Source organism: Sorex araneus, chromosome 1 (assembly GCF_027595985.1).
Source record: "Sorex araneus isolate mSorAra2 chromosome 1, mSorAra2.pri, whole genome shotgun sequence".
In the NCBI taxonomy this organism is placed as follows: domain Eukaryota; kingdom Metazoa; phylum Chordata; class Mammalia; order Eulipotyphla; family Soricidae; genus Sorex; species Sorex araneus.
The window spans coordinates 421,752,707-421,771,306 of NC_073302.1; the positions used below are offsets into that span (position 1 = coordinate 421,752,707).

An 18,600-nucleotide genomic window follows, 5' to 3' on the forward strand; every position below is an offset into this window, starting at 1 on the left:
GTATGTAGGAGACCTGGGCTTGCTATTGGTCACCATATGGATCCCTAAATACCACTAGGAGCATTTATGCCAAATCTGACCTAAAATCTAAAAAAAAAAAAAAAAATTAAGTAAAAATTACTGAGAATTAGATAATACAACAACTAAAGGCATAAAGTAATAAAACCATAAACTTTGGCTACAATACAGAATAGCCTGTCAGAATGAAGGCTAAATTTTATTTAATTTTCTTTCAAATCTTTCCCTTTGTTTCTTTTAAGTTCTTAAGTATGGCGGCAAGATTAAAATTCAAGTAGTTTTGCCCTCTATATACACACAACTCAAAGTTACTAATTTTAAGACAGTCACAAGGATTACATAATGTGTATGCATTTTTTTTGCCCTTAGCTTTGAAACGCACAATCAAGAACAGGCACATGTGCCCCCCCCCAAGAACATACAAAGAAAATGTATTAACAGTTTAAATTCAAGGTGTAACCTAAGAAAGTGAATACACACTTGAGACTCTCCCTACATTATATATAAGAATTAAATACAAACACAGAGAAATGGTAGGCAAGAACCGTACTAAAGTTTTTAACATTTTTATGCTTTAATATCAAAAACTTAGAATTACAGTCTAAAAACTGATTTGACCAACAACTTGAAAATCTATCAAATGTCTAGGTTTGTACTTTCTCAGAAGTTAAATAGTTTTATAAGTAAAAAAAAAAAAAAAGTTTGGGGGCCACACCCAGCAGTGCTCAGGAATTACTCCAGGCTCTGCCCTCAAGGGTTGCTCCTGGTAGGCGCTGGGAACCACATGGCATGCTGGGTACTGAACCAGAGTGGGCCTCAGCCAACTCAAGCACCAAACCCCCATTCAATCTCGGTGGCCTTCAAACATTTTATTCAAAACACATGAAGCAGAGTATCTCTAACTCTAGTTCCAAGTGAGATTGATTGAATAGGCGTTAACTAAATATTCAACTTATTTAAGCCCCCATAACCGAGAGACTGGTAGGAGGATGCGGCTAGATTTTAGATACCGTTTCTTCCTGTACTCTTAAGCTATACTAAAGTAGCTACTAACCATACACAGCTACTAAAATTAAAGTTGAGCATTTAGTCCTCTATACATAATATTAGCTATATTTTAATTGCTCAACCCTTTAAGTAACAACTATACATATCTGACAATAGATGGTGACTATGCCCACCACTGACAAGGTCAAGTGAGTAACACAGCTCTGGAATTTTCCATGGAAAAGATTTTATAAAAACACTTTCTTAGAACAAGATGTGGGAATGAAATTAAGGTCAAGGCCAGGGCAGAACTAAGACAATTAAACAAGGGAATATTCGTAATAAAAAGAACTAATGAAATTTTATTTACTCACAAAACAGTAGAATAAAAATTTAAATGTCACGAAATTCAATTTAGCAAGAGCTTATAGTGTGCTAAAAATAGAAAGGGAATCAAGGAATAGTCCTTGTTTCCAATGAGTTGATAATAACCTTGTGAAAGGCCTACATTTTTAAAAGCAACTAGATTAAAGTGTGCCACAAGCACCAAATAAAAGCAGAAATATAATGCTCTGAAAAGGCTGAGCAAGAAACTTTTTTTCTTACTCAGAAGAGAGGACACAAAATCTTACTTATAATATCGATTATTATGATATTCATATGATCAATTTATCAACTGTTCTATTTCCAGTTAGGTTATTTTAAAGTTCTACTGCTAACAGATAGAAACTAGTAGAGGACTATTACTTCCTATTTTCAACAAGTTGGACAATTAAAGAAAACTAAAAAAACACTAAACTTCTGAAACTTGGAAGACATCTTTCACTTTTATTACTTGCAAATGAGGAACCAAAGAAGCCACTAAAAAGGAACTAATAGAGTCATAAATAAATACTTTAACCAAGGCATTTGAAGGGCAGGTCGCAAAAAGACCAAATCATGTTCCGTTCCTTAATAGGACTTTGACAAGCTTCAAATTTCAAACCTAATTTATAGGTTGTACCTACTCCTCTCCCATATCCCATCCTGATACTTAGGAGAGTCCAGGGGCCTCTCCGAAGTCAAGTGACTACACTATTAAAGCTTAGTCAAAATTGTCTCCCAGAAATTTAGAATTCCAATTCTAGTAACAGAACTAAAAGATTTTGCTTAAGAAATGACTGGAGATAAATTCTACTGACTCCTGTTCTCAGAGCATCTCAAGCCCCCTATTATTCTTAAAGTTTCACTGTTCAACTCTGTTTTGGATCATATGGGATCCTCTGGCAGTCCATAAATTTTTACTTATACCAGCCAGAGCCAGTTTTTGATATTTACAAAAAGAAACGTAACCACTAATACAATTACTTAAATACTTATATTGTGTATATTCTCGTTTTTTTCTAAGGCCTTAATGAAAATCAACAAGGACACGTTTCACTCTATACTTTATACACAAATCCATAAATGAGATCTGAAATTTACATGGTCCTTTGGTTACAAGCATTCTAAAAGCCTAGGAGAACACTCTGCCTCTACTTTCTTCCCTTTTTTTTGATTTTTGGGTCACACCCGGCGATGCACAGGGTTACTCCTGGCGGTGCTGGGAGACGGTCAGCCACATGCAAAGCCAACGCCCTACCTGCTGTGCTCCAGTCCCTCTGCCTGTATTTTTATACTGTCATAAACTCTCTTTGCCAATTACTTTTAACACAATGACTTGTGCCTAACATTCAACAGATTTCAAGAATAAGGTCCAAGGGCCTAAGAGCTGGTGAGTGGTGTTGGGGTGGAGGTGGGCGCAGTGGAGGCACTTACTTGCCTTGCACCAGGCCAACTCTGGTCTGATCCCAGGCAATGCATATGATCCCTGAGCACAGCTGTCTGGGGAGGGAAGGGGAAGAGAGGGGAGGAAAGGAGAGGGAAAAAAAAAGAATAAAAATTCAAGGATTCCTGGCAAGGACTAAAACTATTTAAACAGATCCAACAAACAACTTTCATTTCACCTTCTGCGATTCACCCTATATCTGAAATATATGGAGAACAGTCAAAATACTCTCCAGATGCCTACATATTCTATCCTCCAATATTTGTTCACTTTCTAAAATATTACATGTGAAAATTTGGGGATGCCATGTACCTAATTCAAATATTCTCTTGATAACTTTCCTTATTTTCTGAAACACATCTTCCTCTCTGTAAATGCCTTAACATTTCATTTATGTGATCAATGAAGCATTTTTCTTTAAATGATGTTATTCATTCCAACATGGGGTTCACTTAACTAATACAATATTCACTCTGAAAACAAGCAGATTTTTAAAAATATATACTACTAGGGATAGTATTTTACATGCATTTTGCATTTGATAATGGACCAATTAAATTGAAAGGGGTGCTTTTCTTAGAATCATGCTAGTTATTGTTACATTATCGAGATTTTAAATTTTTTTCAGAAGAATGGAAATCGCTAGTCTGTGGTATTTAAAATATTTTTAAAAGAATAACAGGGGACTGGAGTGATGGCACAGCAGGTAGGGCGTTTGCCTTGCACGAGGCCGACCCGGGTTCAAATCCCAGAATCCCATGTGGTCCCCTGAGCACCGCCAGGGGTGATTCCTGAGTGCATGAGCCAGAAGTGACCCCTGTGCATTGATGGGTGTGACCCAAAAAGCAAAAAAAAAAAAAAAAAAAAAGGAACAACAGTTCTCTTCCTGGCACTTAATTGATCATTAGTATCTACATAACACGATGAGAACCTCAGCTAATTCATTCCCATTCCTAATATTTTAAACGAGACAAACCACAGAATTCACTTCTACCACAACAACCATTCACTAAGGGAGAGTGAATCTGGGGACTAAAAGAATAAACTGAATAAACCAGAGTCAAAATTGTATTTTCAAAAGAATATATTTTTTACATCACTACTTTCAAGTATACCAAAACCAGCAAGAAATCTGAGCCTGAAAGTAGGAATAATTTCCAGTGTATTCAGTTATAAACGAATAATTTTGTAATTTTCAAGTCACTATCACTGTCATCCCCTTGTTCATCGATTTGTTCTCGAGCAGGTACCAGTAACGTCTCCATTGTAACTTATTGTTACTGTTTTTGGCATATCGAATACATGGGTAGCTTGCCAGGCTCCACCGTGAGGGCGAGATACTCTTGGCAGCTTGCCAAGCTCTCCAAGAGGGACAGAGGAATCGAACCTGGGTCGGCTCGCGTAAGGCAAACGCCCTACCCGCTGTGCTATCGCTCCAGCCAATTTTCAAGTCGGTATTAAAAATAAATGGTGCTTCATCTTTTACATTGTTGCATACATTATATAAAAATGCAACGTATTATTAATTACCCAACTAGCATTAGGTGTTTCCATCACCACTATGCTAAGAAAACATATCCCATGACTTTAAACTTTAAACATTAAACATGCTGACCTTTAAATGTAGGAAGATAATTTGAAAATTATCAGAATATGCAAAGACAACAATCAGAATACATGTATTGTTACACAGATATTGAAACTCTAAAAACATTTTAATTTACATTAATGTTAATTTCTGTACAACAAGAGCAAACCAAACCATCTTCTTGAAATACTGCCCTTTGTCTCATCCAACTCCAAATAACATTAATATCAACTATTTTGAACTAAGTACTTTAATCAGCACAGAAATTGAACTTTCTCATTTAATTTAAACCATAGAAGACATCAACTTCATCCAAGAGGAAAGTGAAACGGTACCAGTTGAGGAAGTTGCCTATTATCATAGATAGAGGTAGAATGTAATGGAACTACATTGAGTTTAAATGTGCCTTATTGCACCGTACTATCTCAGTCCAGAAAATACTTAAATTAGGTGTACCACTGGCTTCTAAATGGAAAGACAGCATGAAAATTGAAATAAAAAAAACTACTACAATCAGAAATGAGAGAAATGAAGAACATTATAGGTGACACAAAACTCAACAGAAGTTCTGAATAGCAGAGTAACAAGCAGCAGCTGAGCAAAAGATCCAGGAAGCTCCAAGATGAGCAAGCCACTAGGAAACAGCAGAAGGTGGGAAACAGTCTGAAAAGAAATCAACAGCACACCAGAGAACTATGGGAGGCATTTAAGAACAACAATGCAAGAATCATCAGAGTTCCTCACAAACAGGAAGGTCAATACAAAGAAGAAACAATAGTTAAAAGAAATCATCAATAAGAATTTCCCAGAGTTGAGGATTACAGGCAGAGATCTAAGAGGCCCAAATAGTCGAAGTGAAAAATAGACTCAATTAAGAAAACTTCAAGCACATTACACACTCAAAATGACAAAATCTAAAGGTAGAGATAGAATGCTGAAAAAAAAAGCATGAAAAAAAAAGGAACCTACATACAAAGGAGAGCCCATAAGATGTACATATCTGTCAAATGAGACTCTACGAGCCAGAAGAATATGGAAGGATATAGGACAAAGACTCCATGTCATGAACACCTCACCAAGAGTACTATCCAGCTAGATTATCACTCAGATTTGAAGGAAAGATACAGAGCTTCGTGGACAGGCAAACAGCTTAGGGAATTCAAAGTCTTAAAAAGCAGTTTTGCAAGAAGCATTGAAAGAGCTCTTTAAAGGACAGGAGAAACATCCCCACATGTGGAACTGAGAAGTATGGCATTCACTAACGGTGGCATATGGTCGCCCTCTATGAGATTAAGAAAGGTTATAAATATATAACAATCAATCATCACAAATTGACTTCTACTGGTCTATTTCTGACAATTCCATTTGCTATTCCTCTAAGTTTTGTTAAAGCAAGTAGTATGGAACTACTGCCTGCCAAGGGGCCATGCTTGGGAGTGGGAGCTTGGTACACATGCCCCCCCTCCAGCATGCCAGAGAGTACACATGCAAGCAATATGCACGTACGTGCATACACATACATACACACACACACACACACACACACACACACACACACACACACACACAAAACTGGCTATATACACATGGTGAAAATATAGCTTAAAAATAAAATATAGGAGAAGACAAGATTTAAATAGTAAATGAAAGTACTTGTTTTTAAATGGGAAGTTCCAATATGCTAGTTCTTACAAATTAAAACAAAACAAAACAAAACAAAACAAAGCAAATTATTTCCTGGTGAGGGATATAGGATGAGGAGATAGTTCGGCAAATAGGACACTTGCCTTACATCTGGCTGTTCTGGGTTTGATCCCCAGCATAACATATGGTCCCCTGACCCCAGCCAGGAATGATCCCAAGCACAGAAACTGGAGTAAGTCCTGAGCTCACTGTGCTCTTAAACAAAGAAACACAAAACAAAGTGAGAATATTCATAAAGTCACTTTCAGAAAAAGTTAAAATTAAATGACCAAAATTAAGCTACACATATACTGGGAAAATGTAAGCAAATAATTTTGCAATTCCAAGCAAGAACAGTTAAGCCTTGATACTGTAAAAAGTGTTTCAGTACAGAAAAATTTCAATCCTATGCAATGACCCAAAAGACCAAAACAAATTTTATCAAACGATACAATCACAAACTATCTCCCCAAAATATTGTAATATATACTTCCATGCTTAAATTCTTCAGGTCACTATTAAACAGTAAGCAATACAGTAGAAAAGCATTCTACAAAGACAAGCAAGTAACAGGCAATTCACAGAAATGACTCAAGTAGGAAAAGTTGTGTAACTTTACTAGAAATAACAAATGAAGCAGTAGCAACAATTTTTGATCAGTGAAATGCAAATGCAGAAATAGATTTTAATATCCTAGTACTGATGAGAAGATGAGAATATATAAAGTTTAGTGTTATCTATTTTGTAGGGCAATTCACTAGGACCTATACAATTAAAAAAGGGTTTTAACTTCAATAACCTGGAGGAGTTGGGGGAAGAGCAGGGAAACAGGGCCATTCCTGGTAGTGCTGGAGGGCCAGAGCCACTCTCAAGAGTGCTGGGAGTTGGGGGCATCCTAACATAGTCCCCACATTATTCCCACTTAAATCTGAGGACCCAAATCTAGGACCCAGAATACCCAAGGAGCGTGCTCTATCATTTAACCCATATGTCCAGTCCTGTTAATGATTTTAAGGTTCATTCGTGATTTCTTACAATTGGACAAAAAAGGATATTTAGAAAGGACACCGAGAAAAATTTAAAATTTCAATATAACATTGTTTGTAAAGGCAAAACCCAGACAAACAAAAATATGACTATGTTCTTTAGAAACTTCTACAATATGACCTTAGCAGGGAAAAATTTCATTTCAGATACAATTAAGTTAAAATTAAATCAATAAACTGATAGTAATCCAAAGGCTGGTGTTTTTATAAGACAGACAGAAAAGTAGGAACACATTCTAGACATTATATAAACACACTATAAAAAGGGTGGAGTAGAGAATGAGCAAGGAATATCAAGGACTGCCAGAAATCTAACAGAAGGCGAGGAGACAAATTATCCTTGTGCTGCAGAAGGAACCAATCCCACCTATAGCTTTGTTTTGGACTTTCAGTCCCCCAAGATGCCTTTCCCTCAACTGAATTTATTTTAAGCAATGCTTAGTGGGTGCAGGGGCCACTCTTGCCATAACAGGCCCGGCAGATTGGAAAGCTTATGTGATGCTGATCCAGTGGTACTGAGAACCCCAGGGCCACACACAGCCATCCTTAAGGCTCTCCAGGGAAACACTCTAAACTTGTTGAGGGATCCACGCATTGCAAGAAATAGAACTTGGGGGTCTCTAGCTTGCACTCCAACCCCTTGAGCTATCCCCCAGCCTCTCAATCTGTTTTATAAGCAAACAAGTTTGTGTTATTTGTTATGGCAGAGAATGAATCTATCCATTAAAGTTACAAGAAGCTCATATAATAAAGGGTATAGAAAAAACGATGCAATAAATGCATAGATGGATGTGGAAGTTTGAGTTAAAAAATTACATTGTAGAACAATATGCACACAATTTTTCGGGTGAATCCATCCTGTTTCTCATTGTCAAATTCCATAAGTTCATACATACACTCATTCTCAGTGCTGATACCACTGAACCTGAGCAACCACCTCCAAACCCATACTGGAGTGAGTCTAGCTGGCAGCCAGTATCTGCAAGTTCACATTCTTAAGTACAGGCCCAACCGAGTATGATCTATTCTACCTCTCTGTGATTTTCACCTCGTCTGACACTATGATAATCCTAATAATTAACAATGTGAAAGATTCCAAAGTTTTATTTCTTATGTTTAGTCTGTTTCTCTTTTGAATTTGTACAATGAAAAATATGTAGCTAATTTTCCCCTTTACAATGTTTTTAGAATATAATCTTGAAATAGCATTATGTTTCATCTACTATCCACTTTGATTCCCTGCCTGCCGGAATATTCTGCTACTCAGAGAGCACAATATGGGGGGAGAGGGGGAGGGAAAAGTTGCTGAGTGGATGGGTGGGATAAGTGGAGTCTGTCAAGCATCCAAACACCAAAGATTACTATAACTTATAACCTTTTCTTAAAATTCCTGACTGCTACAACTAAGGTTTCTTTGTCAGAATAGGTCTCTAGAGATAATGACTAAGAAAGTGTTGGTAAACTCTAAAGTATAATTCAGTAACTCCCATCGTGAATAATAATTTCCATTTTATCCCAATCCAGTTTGACACTTTCCTTTGTGATTCCTTACTACAAGATTACATTTCAACTTTAAGGTTTAAAGTCTTCCAAAATCTGATTTTAATTGACCCTTCAATTAAATAAATGCTCCTCATCTCCTCAGTGTTCTAAACCCTAGCAAAATATTAGTGTACATAGTATTTTCAAATACCCCAGGTAATAGGCTGGAATGCACAGTTCACCCAGGAGCCTTGGGTTCAATTCTGGCGCAACCTGGGTCCCACAAGCACAGCTGAGCTGGCAATAGCCTTTAAACACACCCAGTGCATTAGCAATATGCAGCTCTGCAGCTAAGAATGCATGAACTTATTTTACTTTCAGAATTTTTACAGTGAAAGTGAACTCTACTAATGCCAGATTTTTATTCATTGGATCAAATGATGGTTCCTAGACATAAAAACTTATAATAAAGTTCATGTCTATCTTTTAAGTCTCAATTTAAGTCAGTCTCCTATATATACAAGCCAGTTCATTATAAATACTAAATATAACACTTTAATAAAAAATACTTTTAAACCATAGAAAATAAGCAATAAAAGTTAATACTTAGGAATAAGAGATAATAAAACCTAATACTGGAGAGGCTGGAGAGATAGTACAGCAGGTAATATACTAGCAGACTTGGGTTCTATCCCACGCCCCTCGATGTCCTCAGAACAGGACCAAGAGACCCCCCCAACCTCCCTCCCTCCTCCCTTTCCAGATTCTCCCAATGTTCAGGCTGAGAACTTTAGGGTCTTTTTATTTTTTTTTTAATTGGCTCACCGTATGATACAGTTACAAACTTTCATGATTTCCGTTTCAGTCATACAATGATCAAGCACCCATCCCTCCACCAGTGCACATTTTTCACCATCATTGTTCCCAGGGTCTGTCCCACCACACCCACCCTATCCCATCCCATGCTTCTGTGGCAGGTACATTCCTTCTAACTCTCTCTCCAATTTTGGGCATTATGATTTGCAGTACAGATACTAAGAGGTCATCATGTTTGGTTCTTAGTCTACTTTCAGCACACACTTCCCATCCCGAGCGATCCCTTCAGCCATGATTTACTTAGTAGTCCCTTCTCCATACCAACTGCCTTTCCCCCCAGGACATGAGGCTGGCTTTCAAACTGTAGAGTGATCCTCCTGGCCCTTATCTCTACTGCCCTTAGGTGTTAGTCTAAAGCTCCCTGTGATGTATTTGATATGCCAAAAACAGTAACAAGTCTCACAATGGAGACATTACTGGTGCCCCCCTCGAGCAAACAGTGCTATAGTGCCACATCTCTTCTAACAGCTGCATAGTATTCCACTGTGTAGATGTACCAAAGTTTCTTTAATCATCAGTTATCTGTTCTCAGATACTCAGGTTTTTTCTAGATTCTGGCTATTGTGAACAGTGCTTCAATAAACATGCAAGTGCAGATGCCATTTCTACTGTGTTGTTTTTTTCCATCTCTGGGATATATTCCCAGGAGTGGTATTGCTGGGTCATGTAGGAACTCAATTTATAGGTTTTGGAGGAATGTTCATATTGTTTTCTAAAAGGCTGGACCAGTAAGCATTCCTACCAACAATGCATGAGAAGCCTTTTCTCCCCACATTCATGCCAATATCGGTTGCTCTTGTTCTTACTGATGTGTGCCAGTCTCTATGGTGTGAGATGATAACTCACTGTTGTTTTGATCTGCATCTCCCTGATTATTAGTGATGTAGAGCATTTTTTCATGTGCCTTCTAGCCAACTGAATTTCTTTTTTGAGGAAGTTTCTGTTCATTTCTTCTCCCCATTTTTTGATGGGGTTGAAGCTTTTTTTAACCAAGAGTAACTTCTGAGTGTAGAGCAGAAATAGGTTTTGAGCAGAAATAGGAAACCCATTTCTTGGCATCTACCCTCAAAATTACACAAAGACATGCAAACCTACCTATGTATATATGTAACTGTACCACTTAATACAATAGTCGGAAAATAGAAAACCCAAATATCCAACTATAGATGAATAAGAAGTTGCGGTATATGTACACAATGGAGTATTATGTAGTCACTTAGACAAAATCCTGCTAGTTCTCTAAAACATGGATGAAACTGGAAAGTTTCATCTCTCCAGTTTATTTCATGTTAAATGGAATAAACCAGAGCAAAAAGGACAAATACTGGATGATCTCCCTCATTTGTGGTATATAGAATAAAGGAGACAGTATCCAAAGAGGAGAAACCCTTAGCCCAGGATTACATATTGAGATTACCAAGCAGAGCAGAGAGTGGGTAGGGGAAAGAGAACACAGACCACAGTAACTGAAGGACTACAGTGGAGGGTGCTTAGTAGTTCAGTGCTGGTGATGTGCAGTAACTGTAAACTACCAGCTGTTAAACAATGTTGTAAATATGGTACCCAAACTGCATTTTTAAAAGAAACAAAAAAACACATAAGGGTTTCTCTTTTCCTTCCTTTCTCAGTATCTAGGACAACTGGATTGACAGAATGTAAAGCTGTTAACACTCAAGAGTATCTTGTCCCACCACTCATTCCTGATTAGGAAAGTATAAGTCTAAAAAAGGAGAGATACTTGTTCACATTCATAACTGGTGGCAGAGGAAAGTCTAAAATCCAGAAGAAACTCCTCTAACTCTTACCAACACACACACTTGTTAGAATTTATTTAAGTCAAAAGAAATAAAGCATTCAAAAATTTACTCCCTGACACTTACAGGAAATCTTAAGTAGGAAGTAGCACTGACAATTTTCTTTCAAATGCTTCTTTAAACCGCCAGAATGTGAGTGTATTATATAAGATAAATGTATTACTCTTTGAAACCCCTGAATAAATCCATTTGCGAGCCCAAATATTAAGGTCAAGAAATTAAGAAACCTGCCCACTAAGAAGTAAGAATAAAAAACTGGCAGTCTAACTCAGATATTCTGGATTCTTCTAAATCTCCTCTCGAGCTTCTGTGTACCTGCATGACACATACTTTTTATACTGCAAGCTATCCAGTAACATTTCCCTATGTTGATCCATAACAAGGCCTTGCTCTTGTATATAATTTCTCTTAAAGTTCCAGTTTCTATGAACCCATTTACAAAGTGGAGAATTACTCAACTCACATTCAAACTCCAGTGAATTTTAATCTTTTTCTTCTTCCACATTACTCAGGGTGAAAAATATGATTCCAGCATTAACTTTCTATCAATTTTAGCTAAATTCAGGTGTCCAGCAAGACAGAGATACCTTTAAGCACCTGTCCCTCTAAACCCACATAAGCAAGAAAGTAGCTGTTGGACAGCAACAGAATCGAATCATTTTATTCTCCTAAATTTAAATACCATCTGCTTTAGAAACTCAAAGTTTTTAATGATTTGATATAGCTACAAGACATACTGAGTAAACTCTGAGATGAACAAGTTTGAAATTATACTCAATCTAAACATTTGTAACATTTTCTGCATGTTATAAAAACATTTATATACCATGGCAGGCATGAACTCTAATCTCCCAGAATTACATATAAAGTGAGAAAACAAAACAAAACAAAAACCTAAAAGACCTAAGCAAGTTAAAACAAATGTTAGGGAATTAAAGAAAATGAAGATTAAAGTTGTCAATAAGTGATTTCCTGAGACATTAATCTTAAAATAGGTGACTAAGACAATATTACTAATTCTAATCCCTTTGAACCAGGAGACTAAGGAGGGTTATAGTTGTATTTTCCCCAATCTCTATTCCATACTAATTTAACTTTTATTTGCTAAGATTGCTTTTACTTAATAGAAAATAAACCACAGTATATAAAATGAAACCAAACTACCAAACAAGATGTTATAATCTGAGGCCAGAGTACAGCATAGTACAGATAGTACGGCAGGTAAGGCACTGAACTGCATGAGGCCAACCAAGGTTTGACCCCTAGAAACCAATATGGTCACCTGAGTACCACCTAGAATAATTCCTGAGAGGCTGGAGTGATAGCACAGCGAGTAGGGCATCCCATACGGTCCCCTGAGCACCGCTAGGAGTAATTCCTGAGTGAATGAGCCAGGAGGAACCCCTGTGCAATGCCGGGTGACCCAAAAAGAAAAAAAAAATTCCTGAGTGCAGAACCAGGAATAAGCTTGAGCAGTGATGACTAGTGTAAGATTCCCCCCAAAAGAGATGTTAGAATCTTTTTAATCCTTAATTATTTTAAGTTCTACTACTACCATCTACTGAAATCCATCAGAACAACCGATCAAACCAAGGTCAGCCACACATAAGGCAAGCACCTTACCCACTGCACAATCCTCCCAATCCGATCAACCAGAACTCTTCCTATAAAAGTAGGTAATACATATCTAAATAACTAAAACCAACTATGACAAAAAAATCAAGTTTTAAAAACTGTGGTATAGGGCCGGAAATAGTACAGTGGATAAGGCGTTTGCCTTGCACATGCTCAGTTGATCCGGGTTCGATACCCTTACATCCTATATGGTCCCCTGAGCACCGCCAGGAATAATTCTGCAGAGCCAGGAGTAACCCCTGAGCATCACTGGGTGTGACTGCCCCCCAAAATAGAAAACAAAACAACAAAAAAAACTGCGGTATAACAGATTTACCTCCACCATGAAACCAATCATTAAACTAAGGTCTTAACTAACATCTAGGCATTCTCCCATTCAGTGGAATTCGTACATTTCTGCATACTCTCTGAGTTCATACCTGCCTTTATTTTAGGTTCCTTCTCTTAGTCCTTTATCTAAAAGGGATGGAATTTTCCTTCAGTCTTTATAACAAACGATCTACCAGCACTGCTTCATAAAGGATTGTATCATGTCGTGGGCACTTTGCCTAATAAGACTTCTTTTGTCTGCATAAACCCAATTTCTACGATGCACCATACCTTCCCCCCAAGTTTTCAAAGTCAAATATCCCATTATCCCTAACTAATGCAATCCTTCCTTAACTGTGTCAGATGTATGAAACAGTCCGCTAGACTGGAGCGAGAGCAGAGCGGGTGGCTGTTTGCCTTGCACGTGGCCGACCCGGGTTCAATTCCTCCATCCTTTTCAGAGAGCCCGGCAAGCTACAGAGTATTCTGCCCGCACAGCAAAGCCTGGCAAGCTACCCGTGGCGTATTCAATATGGTAAAAACAGTAACAAGTCTCACAATGGAGACATTACTGGTGCCTGCACGAGCAAATAGATGAACAGTGTGATGACAGTGACAGTGACAGTATGAAACTGTCAAAATTTAAGAGGTAAGATAAAGGCTGCATGGCCAGCTCAGATTCCATCCCCGGCACCACCCGTGGTTCTATGAGCCTGAAAAGAGTCATCATGAGCACAAGCCAGGAGTAAGTCCTGACTGAGCACAGCTCGGTGTAGTTTGAAAACCAACCAACCAACCATAAAAACCTGTATTAACTTGCAAAACACAGACTAAAGATGGGGGGTCGAGGGGGAACCCTACTGACATTCCCAATGTCCTTAAGAATTACCCTATCAGGAGTCAAGAGCGCAGTGGTTAGGGCATATGCTAGCATGCAACTGAACATAGTCCCCCTTCCCCCAAAAAATATATATCACTGGATATAACCCCAGAGACCCCCAAGTATCCCTGGGTGTAGTCCTAAAACTTCCCACCCCACCACCCACCCCAAATCAAGAAGCACCATGTCCTTGAGCTCTAGTACTGAACGACCATCCAGGTTGGCTGAGCATCATCGTAAGTGGGCTCAGGACCCTGGAACACACTTGGAAGCCCTCTCTTTCACCCTACCCTGATTATCACCCTATCAGAAATCAGCAGTCTTCACCAATGGTTCTTAAACTGTATATACTTCAAAGAAACCGTTCAATCTTCTAAACACACGAGACCAAGCCCTGTCCTGCACAGACTGGCAGTTGAAGAACACTGCCCAAATTCACCCCACAAGCACTAGTATGATTATTACCTAGGAACCTGGCATAGTCATTTGCATTTGTAATAATCTCCAGTGATTCCAATGTGAAAACACATCCAGAAAATCTTCTTGCTCTACAATTAGTAGGTCCCATAACTTTTCACACTGTTTTAAATCTAACAAATCTTATACCTAGTCATCACCTGTTCTAAAAATTTTTCCCTCATCCCCTTTCCCATCATCTCTGTTCACCAACTATATTTTTACATACAGTGCTCTAATATGCACAAACATGAGAAAATCAATTCTAGGACAGAGAACACCTTCAAAGTGACCATGGGAGTTCAAACCCTAGTTTGCTGAGTACAAAGCCAAAGTATTTTCAATTGTGAAGTCAACTAACTTCTTTACACACTGCACTGTCTTACACATTACTCATCAGTTTACACACTTGTTTCCCTTTTTAGTCACACCACGCTACCTGAGGGCAGTCATCCACCCCGATTCTGATCTCGGCATTCAGTTACACAATACATATTTGTCCAGTGAAAGAAGGATTACAGCTTCTCAGAGGTGGCACTATAACTACTTGTTTCATATCTTGAATTCTTAGATAGAACTCTGTATACTTTTCTACTGGAGGAGTCTGGTGGGACCTATAAATGTTACTGCTAGATACTCTGTGAGACAAAATGTGTTTCAGCGATGTTGTAACAAAGACTGTGTAGAAAGCAAAGGCAAAACATTTCCAAAGTATTAAAATATACTTCTTAATTTACACCAGAGCAGCAGACTTTAATTATTAAAGCTGATCTTCCAAATCCCATACTGCAAGAGTAGCTAACTACAACAGTATGGTTTTAAGTGACAGAAATTGGAAAGGTAAACGTTGTTTAATAATAGATGGTATTAAGAAACTGAACATTGAACACTAGCAGCTTATTTTGACAAATCTACTAATGCTTACCAATTAGCTATACTACTTCTCATCTTTATCACAGTATCCTACACTGTCATTTTTTTGAAACTAATAATTCAAAGGTAATAACAATTAGTATATTTGTATATAAATACAATGTCCTTCCTGTCTAAAGCTAATGTGTATGGTAGGTATAACACAGTACAACGACTTCCTTTCTAATACAAATTACCCCACAAACATAATAAATCAACATTTTTTTTTACATGCAGATAATTTAGCATTCAAATTGATGGAGATTTTTCTAAAACAGATTAAAAAACAGTGCTTACAAGTCTGACATTTTAAGGAACAGGGGAGAGATAATACATGGGGTTAAGGAGCTACGGGAGTCCGTAGGGTGTGGCCCAAAGTCCATCCCAGGGTCCCCAATATAAAAAGACGATTTCAATTATGCTTTGGTTAAAAGAAAGTTGGCTATTTCTGTAAAACCACTTTTATAAATAAATCAGTAAGGGAAACAAAGTGATGCGGAGAAAAGTACTAAGTTCATGACATCAAGGTGACTTGGGTTTCTAGCATCAATTACAGTACTATATTGCTTACTTTCCTCTTTTGTTTAAATCTTTAAGGGGGAAGAAGGGGATACTGATCAGCTCTTTAAAGCTGTTCCCCCAAATTCCGATGCTGAACCACTCCTCAGGAAAAGTTCCTCTCAGTCTAACTTCTGCAATATCAAACACATCTCTGCTGAACGTGACAAGGCAGTCTCGGTTGGGATGGTTCGGGATACAATGGGTAGACAGACGTCTGTAAGTTAACAATTAAGCTGGTAACTTTCCAGAAACCCTCTCTCTGGTGTGCTTGGACACACTGGACAGTCGGGACCCGCCTCGGCTAGAAAATACGGCTCTCGGTGTTTCCTGGGGTCCGGGGACACCGACTCGGCAGGTGCTCCCAGGCCAGGAGAGCAGAAAGGCTTCTCCCTCTCCCTGGGCGCGTCTCCAAAAAACCCGACCCCCCACGCCCCGCCCCGGGGAGACTCGGCGCGACTAGGCACCGGCACCGGGAGGGTGCAGAACCTCCCCACCCCCCAGGAGCGTTGGCGGCCAACGCCAAGAACGCTTCCGTCAACAACACACATTCCCCTTCCCGCAGCAGAACAGCTCGCTCCCAACTGGCCATCTGGGCTCAGAACAGGCCGCAACCGCTTCAGCCCAAGTGGCACTCTCTGGCCCCCAAAGGCCCCAACTCCGCGCAAGGTTTGGGGGTGCGCACATTTCCTCCCAGCAATGCAAAACGAGGGTGGGAGAGAGGGGAAGGAGGAGAAAGGGGAGGGATAGAAAGCAGGCCAGGGTAAGATCGCTGCAAGAGAGGACCCCAATTTCCCCTGGTTCTCCCCTCCCCCTCGGGGGGGGGGGGTTGCAGGAGCATCTCCAAGGCCTCGTGTGAAGCCGGTCCCTCCACTTCGTTCCCGCGGGGAATCCCGGGGCGGGCGATCCCGGCGAGGTGGTTTACCTCCCGAGCCGCCCTCATTCATTATCTCGGAGCTTCCTTCTCCGACCTCCCCTCTCCGGAACCTTCTGGAGCACGGTGGAGGAAAGGATTCTCCAACCCCCCCTCCCCTCCGCCCATTCCATTTCACCATCACCCCCATCCATGGGTGAGAGGGGAAAAAAAGGAAAGCGAGGGTCCATGCGGTGCAGGGGGGGAACCCCGTTTCTAAAGATCTGGGCCAGAAACCAATCCCCCGTGGCCTAGAAAAGTTTGAGCCCGCAGGAGCTTGAGAGGCGCGGGGCAGGGCCGGCCGGGCCGCGTTCCCGGGCCCGGCTGGCGGCGGTGACACTTCCCGGCTCGCCGACAGCTCCGCCCGCACTGGCCCGCACCCGGGTTGGCGGGGGAGGGGGGGAAGGGGGTGGGGAGCGGGGTCCTGGCCTGGCCCGCAGCCGGGACCCTCCCCGGGCCGCTCCGGCCACCCCCATCCGTTCCCCCCTCCCCGCGACTCCCGCTCCCGTTTCCCCGGGCCCACCCCCGGCCCCCCGCCCCGCAGGTCCCTCCAGGGGTGGGGGGGAGGGGGGATGGCGACGCACGGGTCGCGGCCACTGACCACGCATTTCTTGCCCAGGAAGGTGAAGAGGGACTCGTTCTCCTGCGGGGTGAGCAGCAGGGAGCCCACATTGGTGACCCTCCGCGGCGGCGGCGGCTGCTGCTGCGGCGGCGGCTGGCTGGAGCTCATGGTGCGGCCGGCGGCGGCGGCGGGCTCGGGCGAGTGGGCGAGCGTCCGTCTCCCCCCTTCTCCGTGACAGGGGCGGGAGGAAGGGAATCACAGGCGCCGCATCTCGCCGCTCCTCCGGCGCCGGGAAGAGGAGGCCAGGGGAAGGAGGAGCCGGCCGCGGGGTCCCCCCACCCCGCTGCGGGCAGCGCGCTCGCGGCCGCCTGAGCTCCGGCCTTCGCAAGGTCGTCGTCTCGCCAGCCCCGCGACGGCGCTAATGTCCCAGCTCCTCCTGCGACCCCGCTTGGGCTGGAGCTGAAGCGGCGGCGGCGGCAGCGGCGGCGGCGGCGGCGGCGGCGGCGGCGGCCGCACAATCCAACATGGCAGCAGGGGCGGGCGAGCCCACAGGACGCACGGCGCGGGGGAGCGCACCGGAAGCGCGCGGCCCGGGAGTCCCACCCCCTGACGTCGCGCTCGGCCCCGCCGCGCCGGCCGGGGCCCCGCCCACTTCCGGCCCCCGCGCGCGTGCGCTGTAACGCGGCGCGGCGATCCGGCTCCCGAGCTCTTCGTGTTTGCGGAGCCAGGCTCTCAGGACCAGGTGATCGATCGGGCCGCGCGGAGGCGGGTCTTGGCGTCCGTCGGAGCTGCACTGCAGCCCGGCCCCTGCGGACGCCCACCCCGCCACCCCGGGTTCGCTCCGGTGTCTTTGGAGTCCAAAGTGCAAGCCTAAGTGGTCCGGAATTGGAACGCGGAAAACTGAGCCGCGGGGACGCGCCCCTCCGTGCCCCTCGCCCGGCGGGGTCAGGTGCCGGTGGTTTCTCCAACTTTGTCCAGACTTGACCAGTGGGACCGGAGGAACCTGCAAGCCTCTCCCAGTATTGTGAAAGCGACCTTATCGATGGGTGTGAGCTGAAACAAAAGGGCTTAGAA

At 41.9% G+C, this 18,600-nt stretch overlaps 1 protein-coding gene across 1 annotated transcript in view; it reads right to left on the reverse strand.

The window, feature by feature from the left end:
- Positions 1-18,086, reverse strand: part of WASL (WASP like actin nucleation promoting factor) — a 59,639-nt gene extending 41,553 nt beyond the window's left edge. The window contains exon 1 of the mRNA XM_004602045.3: positions 17,566-18,086. Within this exon, the coding sequence (XP_004602102.1) occupies positions 17,566-17,694 (129 nt within the window). The 5' untranslated portion in view covers positions 17,695-18,086. The remainder of the gene's footprint in view (positions 1-17,565) is intronic.
- Between the last annotated feature and the right edge of the window lie 514 nt (positions 18,087-18,600).